This window comes from Antechinus flavipes, chromosome 2, assembly GCF_016432865.1.
Source record: "Antechinus flavipes isolate AdamAnt ecotype Samford, QLD, Australia chromosome 2, AdamAnt_v2, whole genome shotgun sequence".
NCBI classification, from domain to species: Eukaryota; Metazoa; Chordata; class Mammalia; order Dasyuromorphia; family Dasyuridae; genus Antechinus; species Antechinus flavipes.
In genome coordinates, this window is record NC_067399.1 from 133,506,218 (window position 1) to 133,523,089 (window position 16,872).

The 16,872-nt window shown below is 35.0% G+C and overlaps 1 protein-coding gene across 1 annotated transcript; it reads left to right on the top strand.

Annotated features, from left to right (window-relative positions):
* Positions 1-13,093: 13,093 nt before the first annotated feature.
* On the top strand, positions 13,094-14,772 carry TCIM (transcriptional and immune response regulator). The gene has a single exon (XM_051975568.1). It carries the CDS (start codon positions 13,572-13,574, stop codon positions 13,857-13,859), a length of 288 nt encoding a protein of 95 aa, XP_051831528.1. The 5' UTR covers positions 13,094-13,571; the 3' UTR covers positions 13,860-14,772.
* The last annotated feature ends 2,100 nt before the right edge of the window (positions 14,773-16,872 follow it).

The following is a 16,872-nucleotide window of genomic DNA, read 5'->3' on the forward strand; positions in this document are numbered from 1 at the left end:
ATTATTGTTTCCATATTGTTGTTTCTTTGTAAATTGTTCTAGTTCTGTTCACTTCACTTTGCATCAGTTTATATAAGTCTTCTCAGGAATTTCTGAAACCATCATCTGTATCATTCCTTAGATTGTAATAGTATTCCATCACAATCATAAATCACCACTTGTTTAGCCATTTCCAATTGAAGAGCATCTCCTCAAATTTCAATTCTTTGCCCCCATAGAAAAAGCTACTATCATATTTTTATTTGGAGAGAACATTGTCTGAAAAATCAAAGTGAACATGAAAATGCCAGGATGAGAATGAAGATAGAAATATTATTTCTTAAAGGACTAGAAAATAGATTTTTCATCATTTTTCCAGTCATGTTTGACCTTTTGTGACTCTTTTTGAGGTTTTCTTGGCAAATATACTGAAATGATTTGCTATTTCTTTCTCCACTTCATTTGACAAATTAAAAAAAAAAAAAACTAGGGCAAACAAGGTTAAATGACTTATCTAGAATCACAAAACTAGAAAAAATGTCTGAGGCTAGATTTGAACTCAGGAAGATGAGTCTAATCCAAGCCAGGCACTATATGTAGCTGCCCTAAAAGGGAGACTTTCATTTCTCAAAAGCAAAAAACACAACACCAAACCAAACAAAAACAAAAACAATGTGCTTTTCAAGTTTGTGAACAAATTGTCTGGGGCAATGGAAAGAATTCTGGAATTGAGTCAGTGGATTTATTCAAATATTTCCTTTGCAAAATCTCCCTATGTATCATTGTGTGAGTCTCTGGATTTCAGTTTCTTGATTTATAGAATGAAGGGGGGTGAATTGGATAACTAGATGTCCCATTCAGCTATAAATTTATTATCTGAATATAAGGCATGGAAATATGATCCTCTATCCCTCCCCAGAGTTGCAGAATCAAAGTAGGCAAACAAGGTAGAATAAGACAGTAAGATTGGAACAATAAGATATCACTGCTCATGAGATACTCCTTAAAGCATGCAGTTAAAATCCAATCAAATGCACAGATGAAGAATGGGGGTATATGTTGCCAGATAAAAATTTGCATGAAAAAGATTTGAGGGTTCTAGTGAATTGTAAATTCAATATGGCGGACATATGGGGGTGGCAATGGTGTACATTTTCAGGTGATGAAGAGTCTGGTCCTGTGATTTCATTATTTTACAGATTTCTTGGTGTGGAAACTCTCTCCACTTATAAAGATTAGTTACTCACTAATTACAATGGACTCATAAGGACAAATTGTTTACTTTTTATATGTGTAAATGTAAACCATACATCTGGTTGTCATTAGTAATTGGGTAGTCTGAAAGAAAAGTTGGGATAGAGCTCAGTATGACATGATTCTAAAAAGCAAAATCTTGTAGGAAAAGATAAAAAAAATTATCTCATACAAATGAGGTGCAAAAGGAAGAAATGACAAGAGGAATCAAATGGGGGAAGAGGGCTGGTAATTCTGGGACCATGTTGTTATAAGGAATAGGTTGAAGAGGGAATAACATATATATATATATATATATATATGTATAAAAGTCTAAATTCAGAAAGAAATAAGAGGCTAAGGGAATAGGGATAGGAAGAAAGAAGAGAATAAGAGAGGGATTTTTAGAGAGAACCTTGCACATATCAGATCTGAGTTAAAAAACAACAACAACAACAACAACAACAACAACATATACATTTAAAGGTTAAAAAAAGTCTTTTAAATTTATCAAGAAATAAGAGAGTGAAGGAATAGGATGAGGCCAGATTTAGAAGGATATGTAGATTAAAAGGGATGGAAGAAAAAGGGAATAATATTCCTCTTTGGAAGGCTATAAAAGTCTTCTAAATTAATTTATAAATAAGAGGGCAAGGAGAAAAGGTTGGGGGAGAGAATAAGGGAGATATCCTTGGAGGACAATACAGATTAAGTAATAGGAGGGGACAATAATAAAGTGGGAATAGGAAATTAGAAATATGCATAAATATATAATATAGATTAGGAGTAGAATTTTCTAATTAAAAAAAGTAGTAGTAGTCATGATCTCAAAGTTAAAATTAAAATACATTTAATCAAAAAAGAAAAATGGGGAAATTACACTATACATCAACATATTAATCAATATTGTTTTAGACTATTTAAAATAACTAAACAGTCTAAAGTTGGAATATTGCTATGGTGTAAGACTTGATGAGTTGGTGGGCTTAGAAAAATATGCAAAAACTTGGACTTAAGAAGAATGAGATTCAGATTTACCCCTTTTTCCTTTACCTCATTTTCAGACCTCATCCTTTGAATGTTGAACTAATCTTTTCTATTCAAATACAAACAAATCGGGCAGAAATTGTGGTCCATTCAGGTTTGGGTGGGATAAATTCTTTAAATAGATTGCACAAAGATAGCGCTAACTTAGAAGTAGATGACAATCAAAGTACAGATCCAGCCCCATATTGTAATATTAGTTCTCTCTTTAATTGTTGGCAAATAAATTAATTGCTACTCTGAGAACACTCCTCTTCCAGAAGGACAAATAGGCAGTGAGTCTCCTCCATGATGGTCTTTGGTCTAAGAAAGAGATGGCCAAATGACCATTCTTTTATTAAAATGCTGACATTATTATTAAAATGATTGAATTACCCATACATTATATCTCTTGAACTTTTTAAAATGTCACAATACTGATTTTAACCTAGTTTTTTCTGTCATTTTCCCACTACAGTATGAAATGTAATCTCTCAGGCTGCATTAGATGAAGAAGTATTTTTGAAGTATCAAGTTCAGTCCTGAGCACCAGCCTTCAGGAAGAATATTGACAAGCTAGTGTCCTTCCAGAGGAGGGCAATACTAATAATAAGATATCTTGAAGTAAGGCCATCCAAAGACCATTGAGCCAAGGCTGTCCATCCAGAAGAAGAAAAGATGAGATAGATGTCTTCGGTTATCTGAAGGTTAGAAGGATGAGACTTTGTTCTGCTTTGTCTCAGAACACAGAACAAGAATGAATGAAAACCATTGCACAAAGGTAAAGTCCAGTTTAAGATAAATAAAAACTTTAAAAAAATCAATTATACAAAAGTGAAATGAGGTGATTGCTAGGATAGTACAATGTAATGGGAAAAAACACTTGAGTGTAGTTTAAAGTTTGGGATTCAAATTCCACATCTGTTTCTATCCATGTGACCCTGGGGAAGTTACTTTGGTTCTCAGTTTCCTCATCTGTAAGATAAAAGGATTGGACTAAGGTCCCTTCTAGTTCTAAATGTAAGCTCCTATTGAATAATGAACTCCCAATTATTATGCTGAAGATGGAAACTATTATTATGGGAGCTTGTTCAAGTAGGTATGGGACAAGAAGAGTGCCAAAGCTTCTAACCACTCTTGGATACTGGCTTTCTTGGTAATGTAGTTTTGCCTGGCCTTCCACACTGAGAAGTCCTTAATTATACTAGCTTCAGAATTACCAGAGGGACTTCATGATTGGGTGGGTGGGAAAGTGGGGGAGTTAGTTTGTAAAGAGTCATTTTTACTTTAATTTTAGATTACAGAATCACATTAAACTATAAATACATGAAAATACCTCATGTTCATTTCCTGAGGAAAACATGTTAGTTTATGCTCACAACTGTTTTCTTTTTAAAGAAGCTGTAAATGCCAGGGGCTTGATATCTGAATCCTTAAAATCTGACTAGCTAATTAAAAAAAAATTTTAAAAAGGAACAGTTTATCTTTAGTTCTTTTTAAGGAAACATTCAAATATAGACTGATTGTTTAAACAAAGACAGCTGGTTCATTTCAAAGGCAAAAAAAACATCACTAACAAAGAAATTCTATTTGAAAATTGATCAGAGCTGTCATTTTTTTGAAAGAAGAGAAATTGATTTTTAAAAAGTTCATCTCCAATTTCAGTGGGAAGATTTGTGATCCATTTCTCCATTGTTTGAAGGTTTGAATTTGTTGAAAACATATCTAAGTTTTATTTTGGGATGGATAAACTAATACTAACATCCATTTTCCTAAATGTAAGTGTTGACTTTTGTCCCAAGGAATAAAATAATAAAAGACAAAAGTGATGGGTTCCAACTAAAAGGTGAAAAAGAAATAAATCTGTTTATAAATCATAAATTATGTGGAATAAAGAACAAGTATGAACCTTAGTTTATGATAACAATAATGATACTCATGTATTAAATATTGACAGGGCAGCTAGGTAACATAGGGGATAGAGCTTTGGGCTTGGAATCAGGAAGATTCATGTTCCTGAGTCCATATACAGCCCTTGACAATTATTAGCTATGTTATCCTGGGCAAGTCATTTCACTCTGTCTCAGTTGTCTCATCTGTAAAATGAGCTGGAGAAGTAAACAGCAAACCACTCCAGTGTCTTTACTAAGGAAGTACCAAATGTAATCATGAAGAGTTTGATATGCCTGATATACACCTGAACAACAATATGATTCCATGGCTAGAATTATAAACCACAATCTTTGTATCTTTACAAACAAGTATTGACAGATCAATATACTACAGACAGAAACTCAAAAACATGCTTCAGAATTCAGCAAAAAACAAAATAAAACCTGTAGAAAGCTAGAGAATTATCACTGACAAAATGTTGTAATTGCTCAGGCATAATATCGAAGCCATCCCCTATCCCATACAACACTTGAGAAAAATGTTTTAGCAAATTTTGCCACAGTAAATACTCATAACTTTGGTGTGTTTGAAGTGGGGGAATTTCTTAAAATATAGCAACCCAGATCAAAGCATATGAAGACTGGATGAAGTATTTATCACTACTGTCATCCTCTTTGCTACTAGAGGTGTCCCAAAGATATTTTCAGTGAGCTTATATAAAGTAAACTTACACCCCAAGTTTTTAATACAATTCCAAATAGTACTTATTAATCTACCACCATAATAGATGGTCAAAATTAAAAATTAAAGAACAGCAGTAGGATTGTGACTTGTTTCAGGTTAATTTCTCTCTGTATGTCATCATCTCTATAATGAAATTAATGAGAATTACAATAATGATTTGACAACTTGGATTTTTGGAATACTTAATTTAAACTACAAAGAGATGTAACCTCCACAAAGTCAAGCAAAGTCTTTATCATCGTCAAACTTTCTATCAGACTCAGCATCTATTACAATGCTCTTGGCACAATGCTTACTAAATATTAAAAATATTTGTTGAACAAAAGAATGAATATTCACATTATTGCTACTCTCACATAAGTTTTCATTATAATACTGTTATTATCAATTGACTGCTGGAAATATCCACTTGGATGTTCCATTTCTCAAACTCAACATGTCAAATGGAACTTCCTATCTCTTTTTAACCTTCTGCAATGTCTTTCCCCACCTATCTCTTTCTACTGTCTCCGTTTCTATTGAGAAAACTATCATCTTTCCAGTTACCCAGATCTTCTGAAATCTTGGAGTCACACTCACAGCTCTTCAATCTCCCTCCCCAAATCAAATCTGTTGTTGACAAGTCCTGATAGTTTTTACCTCCAGATCATCCTTCTCCTTTGTCCTCTTCTTTCCACTCACATGGCCACCACCTTGATTCAGGTCCTTGTTAATGCCCATATGGAACATAGAACCTCTTATTTGGTCCTCTTATTTCAAAACTTTCTCTCTCTATTGTTTATGTTGTATTTATTCTGTTCATAGTCATGTATGGACATGTTGTTTCTCTCCATAGCATATAAGCTCCTTGGAACAGGGACTCTTATTTTTGTCTCTGAATTTTGGCTCCTACTACAATGCCAGTCACAAAGTTGTTGCTTAATAAAGGCTGGTTTAATTGAATTGAATTAAATCCTTCTGGATATTGTAATGACCTCCTGAAATAATACTTCCTTATAAGGTGGAGCAATTCAAAATTTAGATAAGACAAAGTCCCTGACCAAATGAAGCTTACTTTTGCATATAGGATCAAAGGAATTGGGAAGAAAATATAAAAGCTATCTAATTCAGCCATCTCATTTTAAAAGATGAGAAACTGAGGTCCAGAGGGAGTGAGAAGATGAGTATTTTAAGTAAAGTCATACAAGTATTAAGGACTAGTGTCAAGATTTGAACTAGGACTTTTAAAGTCAGAGCTCTGGTCATTGAGCCACATTGCTTTCATTCCGATTAAAGTGTTACATATGGTTGTCATTATTACTAGTGATGCTACTGCTGTTACTACTATTATTTTAGGCCAATTTAGAGAATAAGTAGATGGTACAATGGATAGAGTTCCAGGCCTGGAATCAAGAGGACCTGAGTTCAAATTTGATTTCAGATCCTTCCTAACTATGGTCTGGGCAAGTCACTTAACCTGTTTGCCTCATCTGTAAAATAAGCTGAAGAAGGAAGTGGCAAACTACTCCAGTAACTCCATCAAGAAAACCTCAAATAGGGGCACAAAGAGTTGAAGCAGACTGAAACAAGTGTCAAATACATCCATACACTTAGATTTGGAGTCAGAGGATCTATCTCTGTGCGACTATTAATATGTTGCTTTACCTCTCTGAGCTTCAATTTTCTTTTATGTAAAAAAAAAGAGTGGATCAAATGAGATGATCTCTAAGGTATATTTGAACTCTATAAACTTGTCTTCATTAGGAATAACAATTTTCCTGGCAAAATCCTTTAATAGTTTTCTATTGTCATTGGCTAAAGATGAAATTATTTGGTCTGTTGTTCATGACCCTCCTTATTCTTATACCATCTTATCTTCATTGACTTATCTCATACTACTTTTCTTCAGGTTGTCAACTCTCAATTCTGAATTGCACTATGAATCCAAAAGATATTGACAGGCTAGAAAACTGTAATTCAATAAATAATGAAATTTAATTTAATAAGGATAAATGTAAATTCTTAACCTTGGGTTCAAAAAATCAATTTTCCAAATACTACATGGGGGGGGGGTTAAGTAGATTCTACATTCAACATGAGTCAATAGCATGATAAGTTATATTACTATTGTACACTTCTCTGGTCAGAGAATTTTGTTCACTTCTGGCACTATAGCTTAGAAAAGGGTGAATGTCCAGAGGAAGGGAACCAGATTGGTGAAAGGCCCTGAGTGCATTCCATATAAGGAATGATTAAAGTAATTTGGAATGTTTATACTAGAGAAAAGAAAACTCAGAATGACATGATAACTATTTTCAAGTATTCAAAGAGTTGTCTTTTGGTAGAGAGATCAGACTTATTTTGCTTGGCGTTAGAGGAAAGAATCAAGAGGGAGGAGGGAGAAGCCACGACAATTTTCTATCAGTTAGAGATATCTAAAAATACACTAGATTATAGTGAGTGATCTTTTTTCAGAAGACTTTAAGTAGAATTCAATGACTACTTATTGGGATGTTGTAGTGGGCATATTTTGAGGGACTGAGCTAGGCTAAAAGGCTGATAAAGTCCAACTACTCATCCTTTAAAATCCAACTCAGATACCATCTTCCTCAAGCACCCTTCTCTGATCTCCCTAGTTGAAATTAAAACCAACCCTCAAATTTCACATGATATCTCTTGACAAGTCTCTGTTTTACTTATTATATTATTTCATACCACCATCACTTGTGTATGTTTTGTTTCCCACTATTTGCCTCTTCTCAGAGCCTAGTACAATACTATATACTTTGGAAGTTTATAACACATACTTCAAAATTTTAGTTAAATTGGATCCTCTGACTCCAAGTCCAAATGAGCAAGATGGGTTGAAAAGAGAAGAAAGTGTATAGAGTTTATTTTGTTCACTTGTTTCAGTCCTATTCAGCCCTTTGTGACCCCATTTGAGAGTTTCTTGATGGAGTTACTAGTAGTCTCTAAACACTTCATATATGTTATCTTGTTTTATCCATTAAACAACTTAGTAAAGTAGAACCATGCAAGTATAAAATTTGAACTTTTTAGGAACAAAAATAAGGTTTCATAAAGGTTGTGATTTGTTCACAGCCATACAATGAGCAAGAACACAATTGGATATCTTTAGATTACATGAAACAACTGTAGAAATTGAAAATTTCAGGACCAGTCAGGGAATAAGGGATTGATTTGCTATCAAATGATCACAGTTGTAGATTTTAGAAGGAACTTTGGGAATTATCAAATTCAACTTTCTCATTTTACAGATGAAAAAACTGAGGTCCAGAGAAGTTAATTAAGTGATTAATCTAAAATTATCCAAATTGGGATTTTGAATTTAAGTCCTTTAAATTCAAGTCAAACATATTTCTCACCATATCACATTTTCTATCTTATACATGTTTTAGATAGCAGAGTAACAGACCTCTAACAAGAATCCTTGAGACTTGTCTTATTTGGTCCCCAGCAGTTGAACAAAAAGTCAGAAGTAACAAAGAGGCAGAATTATTTTAAGGGAAAGAAAAATTATCTAACTATAAGTGATATCTAAAAGAGGAATGGTATCCTTTGGAAGAGAGTAATCTTCTCTAAGTAGAGGGCTTTAAACAAATACTAGATGATGCCTTTCATGATTTGTTGTAATGGAAGCATAGAACCACAAATTTAGAGCTTGGAATGGATTTTAAAGGTCATCTATTCTAATAATTTTATTTAACAGATGGAGAAATTCTTATTCTATGGAGTATGGACTAGATGACTGAGCTTCTATGACTTATTCCTATAAAATGACTACAACCCCAACTATAAAGAGAACAGACATTATCTCAAATGTCTAGGAAATATAAAGAAGGCAAGATAGAATAATTTAATAAGTGGATAGATAGATAGATAGATGAATAGCTGAATGAAAAGGGAATTATTGTGTAATGGTGGGGTGCTAAGTGACACAATAGATAGGATGCCAGGCCTCTAATCAGGAAGACCTGGGTTTTCAGACACTTCCTAGCTGTGTGATCCTAAGCAAATTACTTAACCCTATTTCTCAGTTTCCTCATCTTTAAAATGAGCTAGAGAAGAAAATGATAAATCACTTCAGTATCTCTGCCAAGAATATCACAAATCAGGTCACACAGAATCAGACAAAAATGTTTAAAATGAATAAACAACAACATTTAGATTCAGAATTGTCTGAAGTCTTTGTATTATACCTTCGGCTCCTAGCACAGTGCATGGCACATAAACACTTAATAATTGCTTATTGATTGATTACTTATTAAGTGCTATGCATTAGAGACACAAACAAATAAAAAAAAATAGTCTTCCCTATCCTCAAGAAACTTACATTCTAATGGGGAAGACAACACATACAGGACTCATAGCCAGGAAAGATGTTTGGTCTGGGTTGATGCAGGGATGATAACATGCCCTTTCCAAAAAAAACAATCATACACTGTTAATTTCATTATTGTCTCCAGAATTAGCAGTGGGTGAATAACAGAGTGGAGATAAAAAGGACTAAACAAACAAAAATGTCACAGGAAGAGAATATGTAGGCAATATAAAAATTAAAATTTGAGATGCAACTACTATTCCAGCTCGATTCTTCAAGTGATCTCACCCTAAATAAATACTGACCATGATGCCAATTAAACTAGCCATTCATTTTATATCTGGGCAATCATTTGGTATGAAACTACTCTAATGCAAGAAATAACCAGTAGTTGGTAAACTCCAGGGGCCACCCTGTCTGAGCCTATGTTCTGACAAGCTGTCTCCTAGGAGAAAATAGAAAAAATGTTGGTTAGGAAGCTTTCCTTTCAAAACCCCATCTTTGTTTTTTCTCCTTACTACAGAAAACTACCAAATCACAGAACACTACCAAATTCTATCCTATATCTGTATAGCACATTGTAACTATCTACTTAAGATCTGTAAATCCTTTCCCAATCTCTTTTATGAGACACTATTGTTCAGGTAACTTACTGTAAATATTTATACTAACTGGAAAAAGTGAAGGATGGGGGTGGTGCAAGATGGCTATATGAATTTCCCCTTGGCAAGTGGCAGTGCCAGATCTGAGCAGGAAGGATAGTTTTACACAGCTGGAATACAGAAATCTGCATTGTTACCTTGTTTATTGTATGATCTTCCAAACAGTTTAGAAACTCCTTTATCTGTTAAATACATCTAAATGGACTTAGGCAGTCTTGAAAGAAAGCTGTAGGACTCTGTACAAAAACATTGTTTAGAACTTTTGAAGAGACAGGTTATGCAGTTGATTGGACGTGAAACAGCAGAGCCACTATCCTATGAACTCCTCCACCCATTCTAGTGCAGGAATATTTGTTAGGTTAGGTAGTTTGCCACAACGCAAACCTGTTCTTATTAATAATAAAGCATACAAAGGCCCTCAAGGTATTTATAACATTGGAGGGAGGAAAAGGCATAAGGTACACACAATCATAATTATAATATAAAAATGAGTGATTTAAAGAGACTTAAAATAATGTTCTATGTGAGGAGCTATGAAAAATGTCTTTACTAATCATAAAGTGGGGGTGTGCAATGTAGAAAAATGAAAAGAATTTTGGATATAAGTTAAGAGGTCCTAAGTTTAATCAGTTTCCTCATCTGTAAAGCAAGGAGGATTGGATTAAATAATTTCTAAATTCTAAATAAGATTAGTAATGCTGTGATATCAGGGAAGGAATCTTGGAGGAGTTGACTTTTTGGTTAGATTTTAAAGGAGAAGTAGAGAGCATTTAACTAATGAAGAGAAGGAGAAAGATCACTTCCCACTGGGAATTGCATAGATGAGGGTCTAGAGAAAAGAGAGTTCAGGTTTGGGGAGGGAGGGAGACAAGGTAGAAACTGAATCACAGAGTACAGGAAAGTGGAATCAGGAGATGAGAACAGGAAAGGGGTATGGGGTAGCAGATTACAGAGGACTTGATCATCAAGCAGAGGAATTTGAGTCCTATTTGTCTGACAGTAGGAAATCATTGACCAGGTCCATGTCCATGGGATTATTTCAGAAACACTGTGAAAGATGTACCCAGTGGGGAAACTGAAGGTGACAAAACCTTTAAGCAATCCATTGCTATCATCAAGTCACTTGACAATGAGAGCCTATACTAGGGAGACTGAGAGAAGTAAACAAAGGTAAAAGATGTCTGGAAGTTGGAATTGGCACAATTTTATTAAAGAGCAAAGGGGAGGGAGATGGTACTTGACACTTGCCTGAAAAATACTGACTTTTGAAAAGGGGCTGTGCAGTATCCTAAAAGATTTCTATTGGTTGGGATAAGAGAGGCAGAGAATAATTTGAATTCAAAGTGAAAAAGAAAATAGTTTTAGAATGAAGATAAAGGTGAGAAATGATCTAGGAGGAACTTTTTCCTCAGTATCACAGATTTTGATATGTCAGGGAGTATAGCTCACTGAGACTCCTCTTCATTTTTATTGTTGTTCACTCATTTTCAGTCATATTTGACTCTTTGTGACTGCATTTTGAGTTTTCTTGGTAAAGATATTGGAGTGGTTTGCATTTCCTTCTTTACTTCTTTTTACAGATGAGGAACCTGAGACAAATAGGGTTAAGTGAATTACCCAGAATCATAAATCTAGGAAGTGTCTAAAGACAGATTTGAACTCAAGAAAATGAATCTTCCTGAGTGAAGACCCAACTTAATTGCCTCTTCTCTTCATTTTAAGGGTGGCAAAACTGAGGCCAAGAGAAATTAGGTTATTTTGCCTAAGGTACTTAAATGTGAGGTTTGAGTTTCAAATTCTCCTTATTCTAAACCCAGGATTCTTTCTCTTCTACTATACTACAATCACTCCTCAGCCACACATTGTTGAATATGCTCTGACAGATAGGAAGAAAGCTAAGATGAATGATTTTTGGACGTGACCTTATTGAATGCATTAGGCACAAGACACAGGAGTTCTTTACATAGCTCTGGGAAGGAAAATACCACAAGATTTCTGATATCCACTAAAGGTGAAACTTCAAGTTGAGGAACTTCAAACTTCTTGAACATGGAATGAGATATCCTATACACATCCTGTGGTATTTTGTTTGTGTATTTGAATATTGTGGAGAATAAGCAAGGATTATTTGAAAGGAGAGCACCACCATGAGGTGGTGTCTGCATCAAGACAAAGAAATTATTTTATTGGAAAGGAAAAAAAAATCCTGTCACAAGGTTTATTCACAGTTTCCCCACTCACATTGTTTCTGAAATAAAGCTTCTGCTATTTCTCTTTCTAACTTTGTAGAAGTTGTGTGTGTGTATGTATGTATATATGTATATATACACACATACATATATATATATATATACATATATGCATATACACATATTTGTTTGTTTATCCTTATAATATTAAAAGAAGCAATGTGATATGGCAAAAGGCATTTGAAGCTTGCTAGCAGGAGAATTTGGGTCTAAATTTCATTTTGACATTCTGATAAGGAACAATTTCTCAGTCTCCATTACCCATTTGTAAAATTAGATAAAATAATATCTACAATCCCTCCTTCACAGGGTTGTTGTGAGGTTCAGATGAGTACATATAAACTGAGAGTTTTATATCACTTTAGAAATGCTAGTTATGTTTAATGATTGTTCATGAAGAAGTATGAGACAGTGAAAAGAGGACAAGTCAGGGAGTGCAATGGATAAATCACTGGATCTGCAGTCAGGAAGATCTGAGTTCAAAGTTAAATCCAGACATTTATTACCCCTGTGATCCTGGGCAAATCACTTCAACTTTGTCTGCCTCAGTTCACTCTTCTGCAAAATAGGAATAATATTGCTAATCTTACAGGGTTTTATGAAAATAAAATAATATTTTTAAAAGCTTTGCAAATATTAAATGCCACATAAATGCTAACTATTATTATTAATGCATCTGAACCTGGGTAAAACACTTCAACATGTTGCACCTCAGTTTCCTTATCCTTATCTATCTCTAAGGATGAAAATCAGGAAAACACTTTGCAAATTCTAAGGGTTCCAGAAAAGGGAAGCTATTATGCTGAAGTGAAGATCAGCACCTGGATCTAACTCTGAAATAACCCGAAAATAAGCAAGGGAGTAAAATCATGTTTACACGTTGTGCAATTCCACTGTTGCATACATAAACTTCCCGTCTCAGAATAATGGCCCAGCTTTGCAAACTTTCTCAGCAGCTCTCAAAATGCTCTCAAAAAAAAAAAAAAAAAAAAAAGAGGCACGTTCAAAGGACAGTGCTAAAGGATACTCTGAGGCAAAAATCTTTTCATGGATTAGTCGAATTCTGAATACTGTTTATCTAATTGCTGTATCTTTTGGGAGTTTGACACTTGTGGCTTAAGCGATCTGTCTGAAGTGAGGGCGCATTAGTCTGTAAAACTCTTTCTTCACAGGTTAAGAGGCTTTGTGAGTGGCGGAATAATGTCACTCCACGTCCCTGACAAGAGCTCTCAGTAACCCTTGTGCAAAAGAACAGGATGTTGGCAGCTGAACTGTTAAACCTGTCTCTGATTATTATTCCTTTAGATCACGCTGATGTCACCAGAGTAATTTGAGCCCAGAGTCTTCTCCCTGCCTTTAAATAGCAGCTTCGGGATGAGTTTTCTCCAGCCTCTTTAGGAGAGCCTAATCTGGCAACAACTCTTATAGACAAAAGCTACGAAAAGACACCAATTCTCTTCATCCACCATGTCTACTTCGCTGAGAGTGAGCCCATCAGTCCATGGGTACCACTTTGACACCGCTGCCCGAAAGAAAGCCGTGGGCAATATCTTCGAAAACATAGACCAAGAATCCCTCCAGAGGCTGTTCAAAAACTCTGGGGACAAGAAAGCCGAGGAGAGAGCCAAGATCATCTTCTCTAACGACCAAGATCTGGAAGAGAAGACCAGAGCTCTTATGGCCCTGAAGAAGAGGACCAAAGACAAGCTGTTTCAATTTCTGAAACTCCGGAAATATTCGATCAAAGTTCACTGAAAAGTTCAGCAGGAGAGGATGGCTGAAAGGACGAGAACATTTAAGGAATAAAACTGCGTCTGTGAAATCCTGCCAAAATGCCTCCTGCAGCTGCCTGTCAGCCTCGGGTAAGGACCTCCAAGTCTGAGATCAAACTGGCTGTAATTGACTCAAACCTATATTCACCCACTGAAAAGTTTGCCGGGAAAGGAGGCTGAAGCACTCCTGGCAGCCATGAGCAATTCTCCCAGTGGGGAAGGATTGTTGCGGGTGTCCAGGGGCAAGGAAGACTCTGCCGGGAGTCAAGCCGGTAACAGCTGGAGACAGCAGGAAGAGGTATCTATCCGATGTCACTCGGACAGACCCCCTGGGGCAAAGAACTGAGCTTCAATATGAACTTTTTTTTCTTACGAGCCAGGGGGGAAGATTGAATGCCACACATGTTTACAGAACTTTTTGTTGAATTTTGAAAAAAAAAATGCTTCCAAGTCTCAAAGCTTTCTGTTGGAATGGACGTTAGAAGATCAGCAATTGATCGTTTTTTTGCATTTATTAAAATGCCTTAAAAAGTACACACCACACGGGTGTGAGCAGAAACTCAAGGGACTGCCTAAAATGGCTTCCTCAGAACTGTGCAATTGTGTCTTGCTCTTCTGATTTATAAAGTGCTTTTTAAAAAATACATATATATGTTTCATACTGGTTGCACAAAAGTTAAAATAATTGAAGGGAAGTACTGTGAAAGTCTGTTACAGATTGAAAAGAAAATTTTAACTGATACTAAACTTTGCCATGATTAAGGTTTCATAAGTACTGCATTTTAATATTAGCATTTGATAATTACACTCAAAATATTTTATAAAGATGCAATAGTTTATATAATTTATTGTATGTGGAAAGTGACCTGCAACCATAATAAATTATTGTAAATGTAGTTGATTTTTGTCTTCAATACTTAATTCTTAAAAGAACACAAAAGAGGATTATTTTAAATGCAATAGTCTTCTTTAGACAATTGGCTCTTCTAAAAATGTACTTTGGGGGTGGGGATGATTTTTCAGCTGCTGGAAAGCTTAGTTTCAAGTAAGTTTTTACAACATGTACTCAAGTTTTTCTGTTCTTAATTGCATTGAAAGTCTCATACACAATCACTGAAATTTTTAGACTGAATCACTAGCTGTTACTATTCCTACATAAATTGTAGGGAATCTTTGAAAACAGCCATGGAACCTTGGAAATAGAATAGGAATTCTCCCCTCTTCCCTCCCCAAGAGCATATGTAGAAAATCTATGTTTTTAAAATTACAATATTTTAATAAGCATTTGTTTTCTCCATAATAATTTATTTTGTGGTTAAAATAATCCTTTAATTATAAGCAGAAATACAGCAGCTATTAGGTTTCCTTACATACATCTTAAATACTACAAAAGAAAAAATTCCTTTTCTTATTCCCAAGTAAAATGAAAGGAGCCAGGATATCATTTGTAGGGAGAGATAAAAATTCCTCAGTTTAGCAACTCAGAAGTTCTTACTGATATTTAACTCTTGGCCATGAAAAAGTTTCCAATTAAATGGTAAAATCCTTCTTAATAATAATTGACATTTGCATTTCTTATTGCACTCTTTTTTACACATACTGACCTATTTGATCCTCACAACAACTTTGTAAGGTAGACACTATTGCTTTTATTATTCCCTCTTCCCACCTCCATCTTCACTTGACGGATGAGAAAATTAAGGCTTGGAGAGAAGGAGGAACAAACTGATGGCCACATAGTATGTTAGAGGAAGATTAGAATTTAGGTAATTCTTACTGATCCCCAACTCCAATATTCTATCCACCATATCTCTCTACCTCTAAAAATAGCACTGGATATGATCAGAAATATATCCTGGCTATTGTTCAATCTTTTGTCACTTATAGATTAGCAAGCAACAGAGGAGCAACTTAACTGAAAAAGAATCATAAAATCCTAGAATTAAAAGGGTGTCAAGGAATTATTTGACCCACCTCCCTCTCTACCTCCCTCCTCCCCTAAAAAAGGGGGCAGTAGTAGTAGCTAATATTTATATAGTGCTTTAAGGTTTGCAAAGCACTTTACAGATATTTCACTTGATCCTCATAACAACCCTGGTAGATATTATTATTCTCACTTTACAGATAAGGAAACTGAGGCAGAAAGCATTTAAGTGACTTGCCCAGAATCACACAGCAAGTAGGTATCCAAGGTAGCATTTGAACTCAAATCTTCAAAACTCCAAGGGCTTCATCTACTGTTCATCTTTCCTGTGATATGATGTACACAAATCATATACAAGTCTCCCTTTTGGAAGCTTGTCCATTCTGCAGGCACATTTAGAATCACCAAGGATACTTATTAGAAGGCTGGGCAGGCGTGCAATTTAACCTCATCCCGGAAGCTACACAATATCTTACTGACTGGTAGTGGAAAATCATGACTCAGATTAGTACATATTCAATTTGAAGGTTTTGGGGATTCCGTGATGCTGAATACTATTCTAGAGCTGAGCCATTTGTTTCTCCTCCCCCCTCCTTTGTGTGTGTGTGTGTGTGTGTGTGTGTGTGTGTGTGTGTGTGTGTTTTCATTTTGTCCCACATAATTCTTTAAGTCATTCAGCACAGGGACCATTCTATCATTCTTTTTACTAATATATTATCTTAAAATTTTGATAACAAATATATAGGAATTTTTTTTAGCTATTATATCTTTACAGTAAAAAGAACTAAGGGCTCTCCTAATAATGCAGTCTTATCTTTCTACTTCATGAGAAAAGGATTTAAGCTAGTATGCTTATATAGAAAGATTTTTCAGCACTCAAGACTAATCTTTTTTGCAGAAGGGTGTGAAGTAGCTATCCAGAGCAAAGAAGATCAGCTTTTTCTTCTTACTGACCCTTTGGAAGCCCCTCTATCCCTGAGACTTTTTTAGCATTACACTAAATAAAGAGGATGAAGAATAATGAATTGAGTGCATAATATTCTCCACCAGAATTGTATAGTCACAAGAAGCT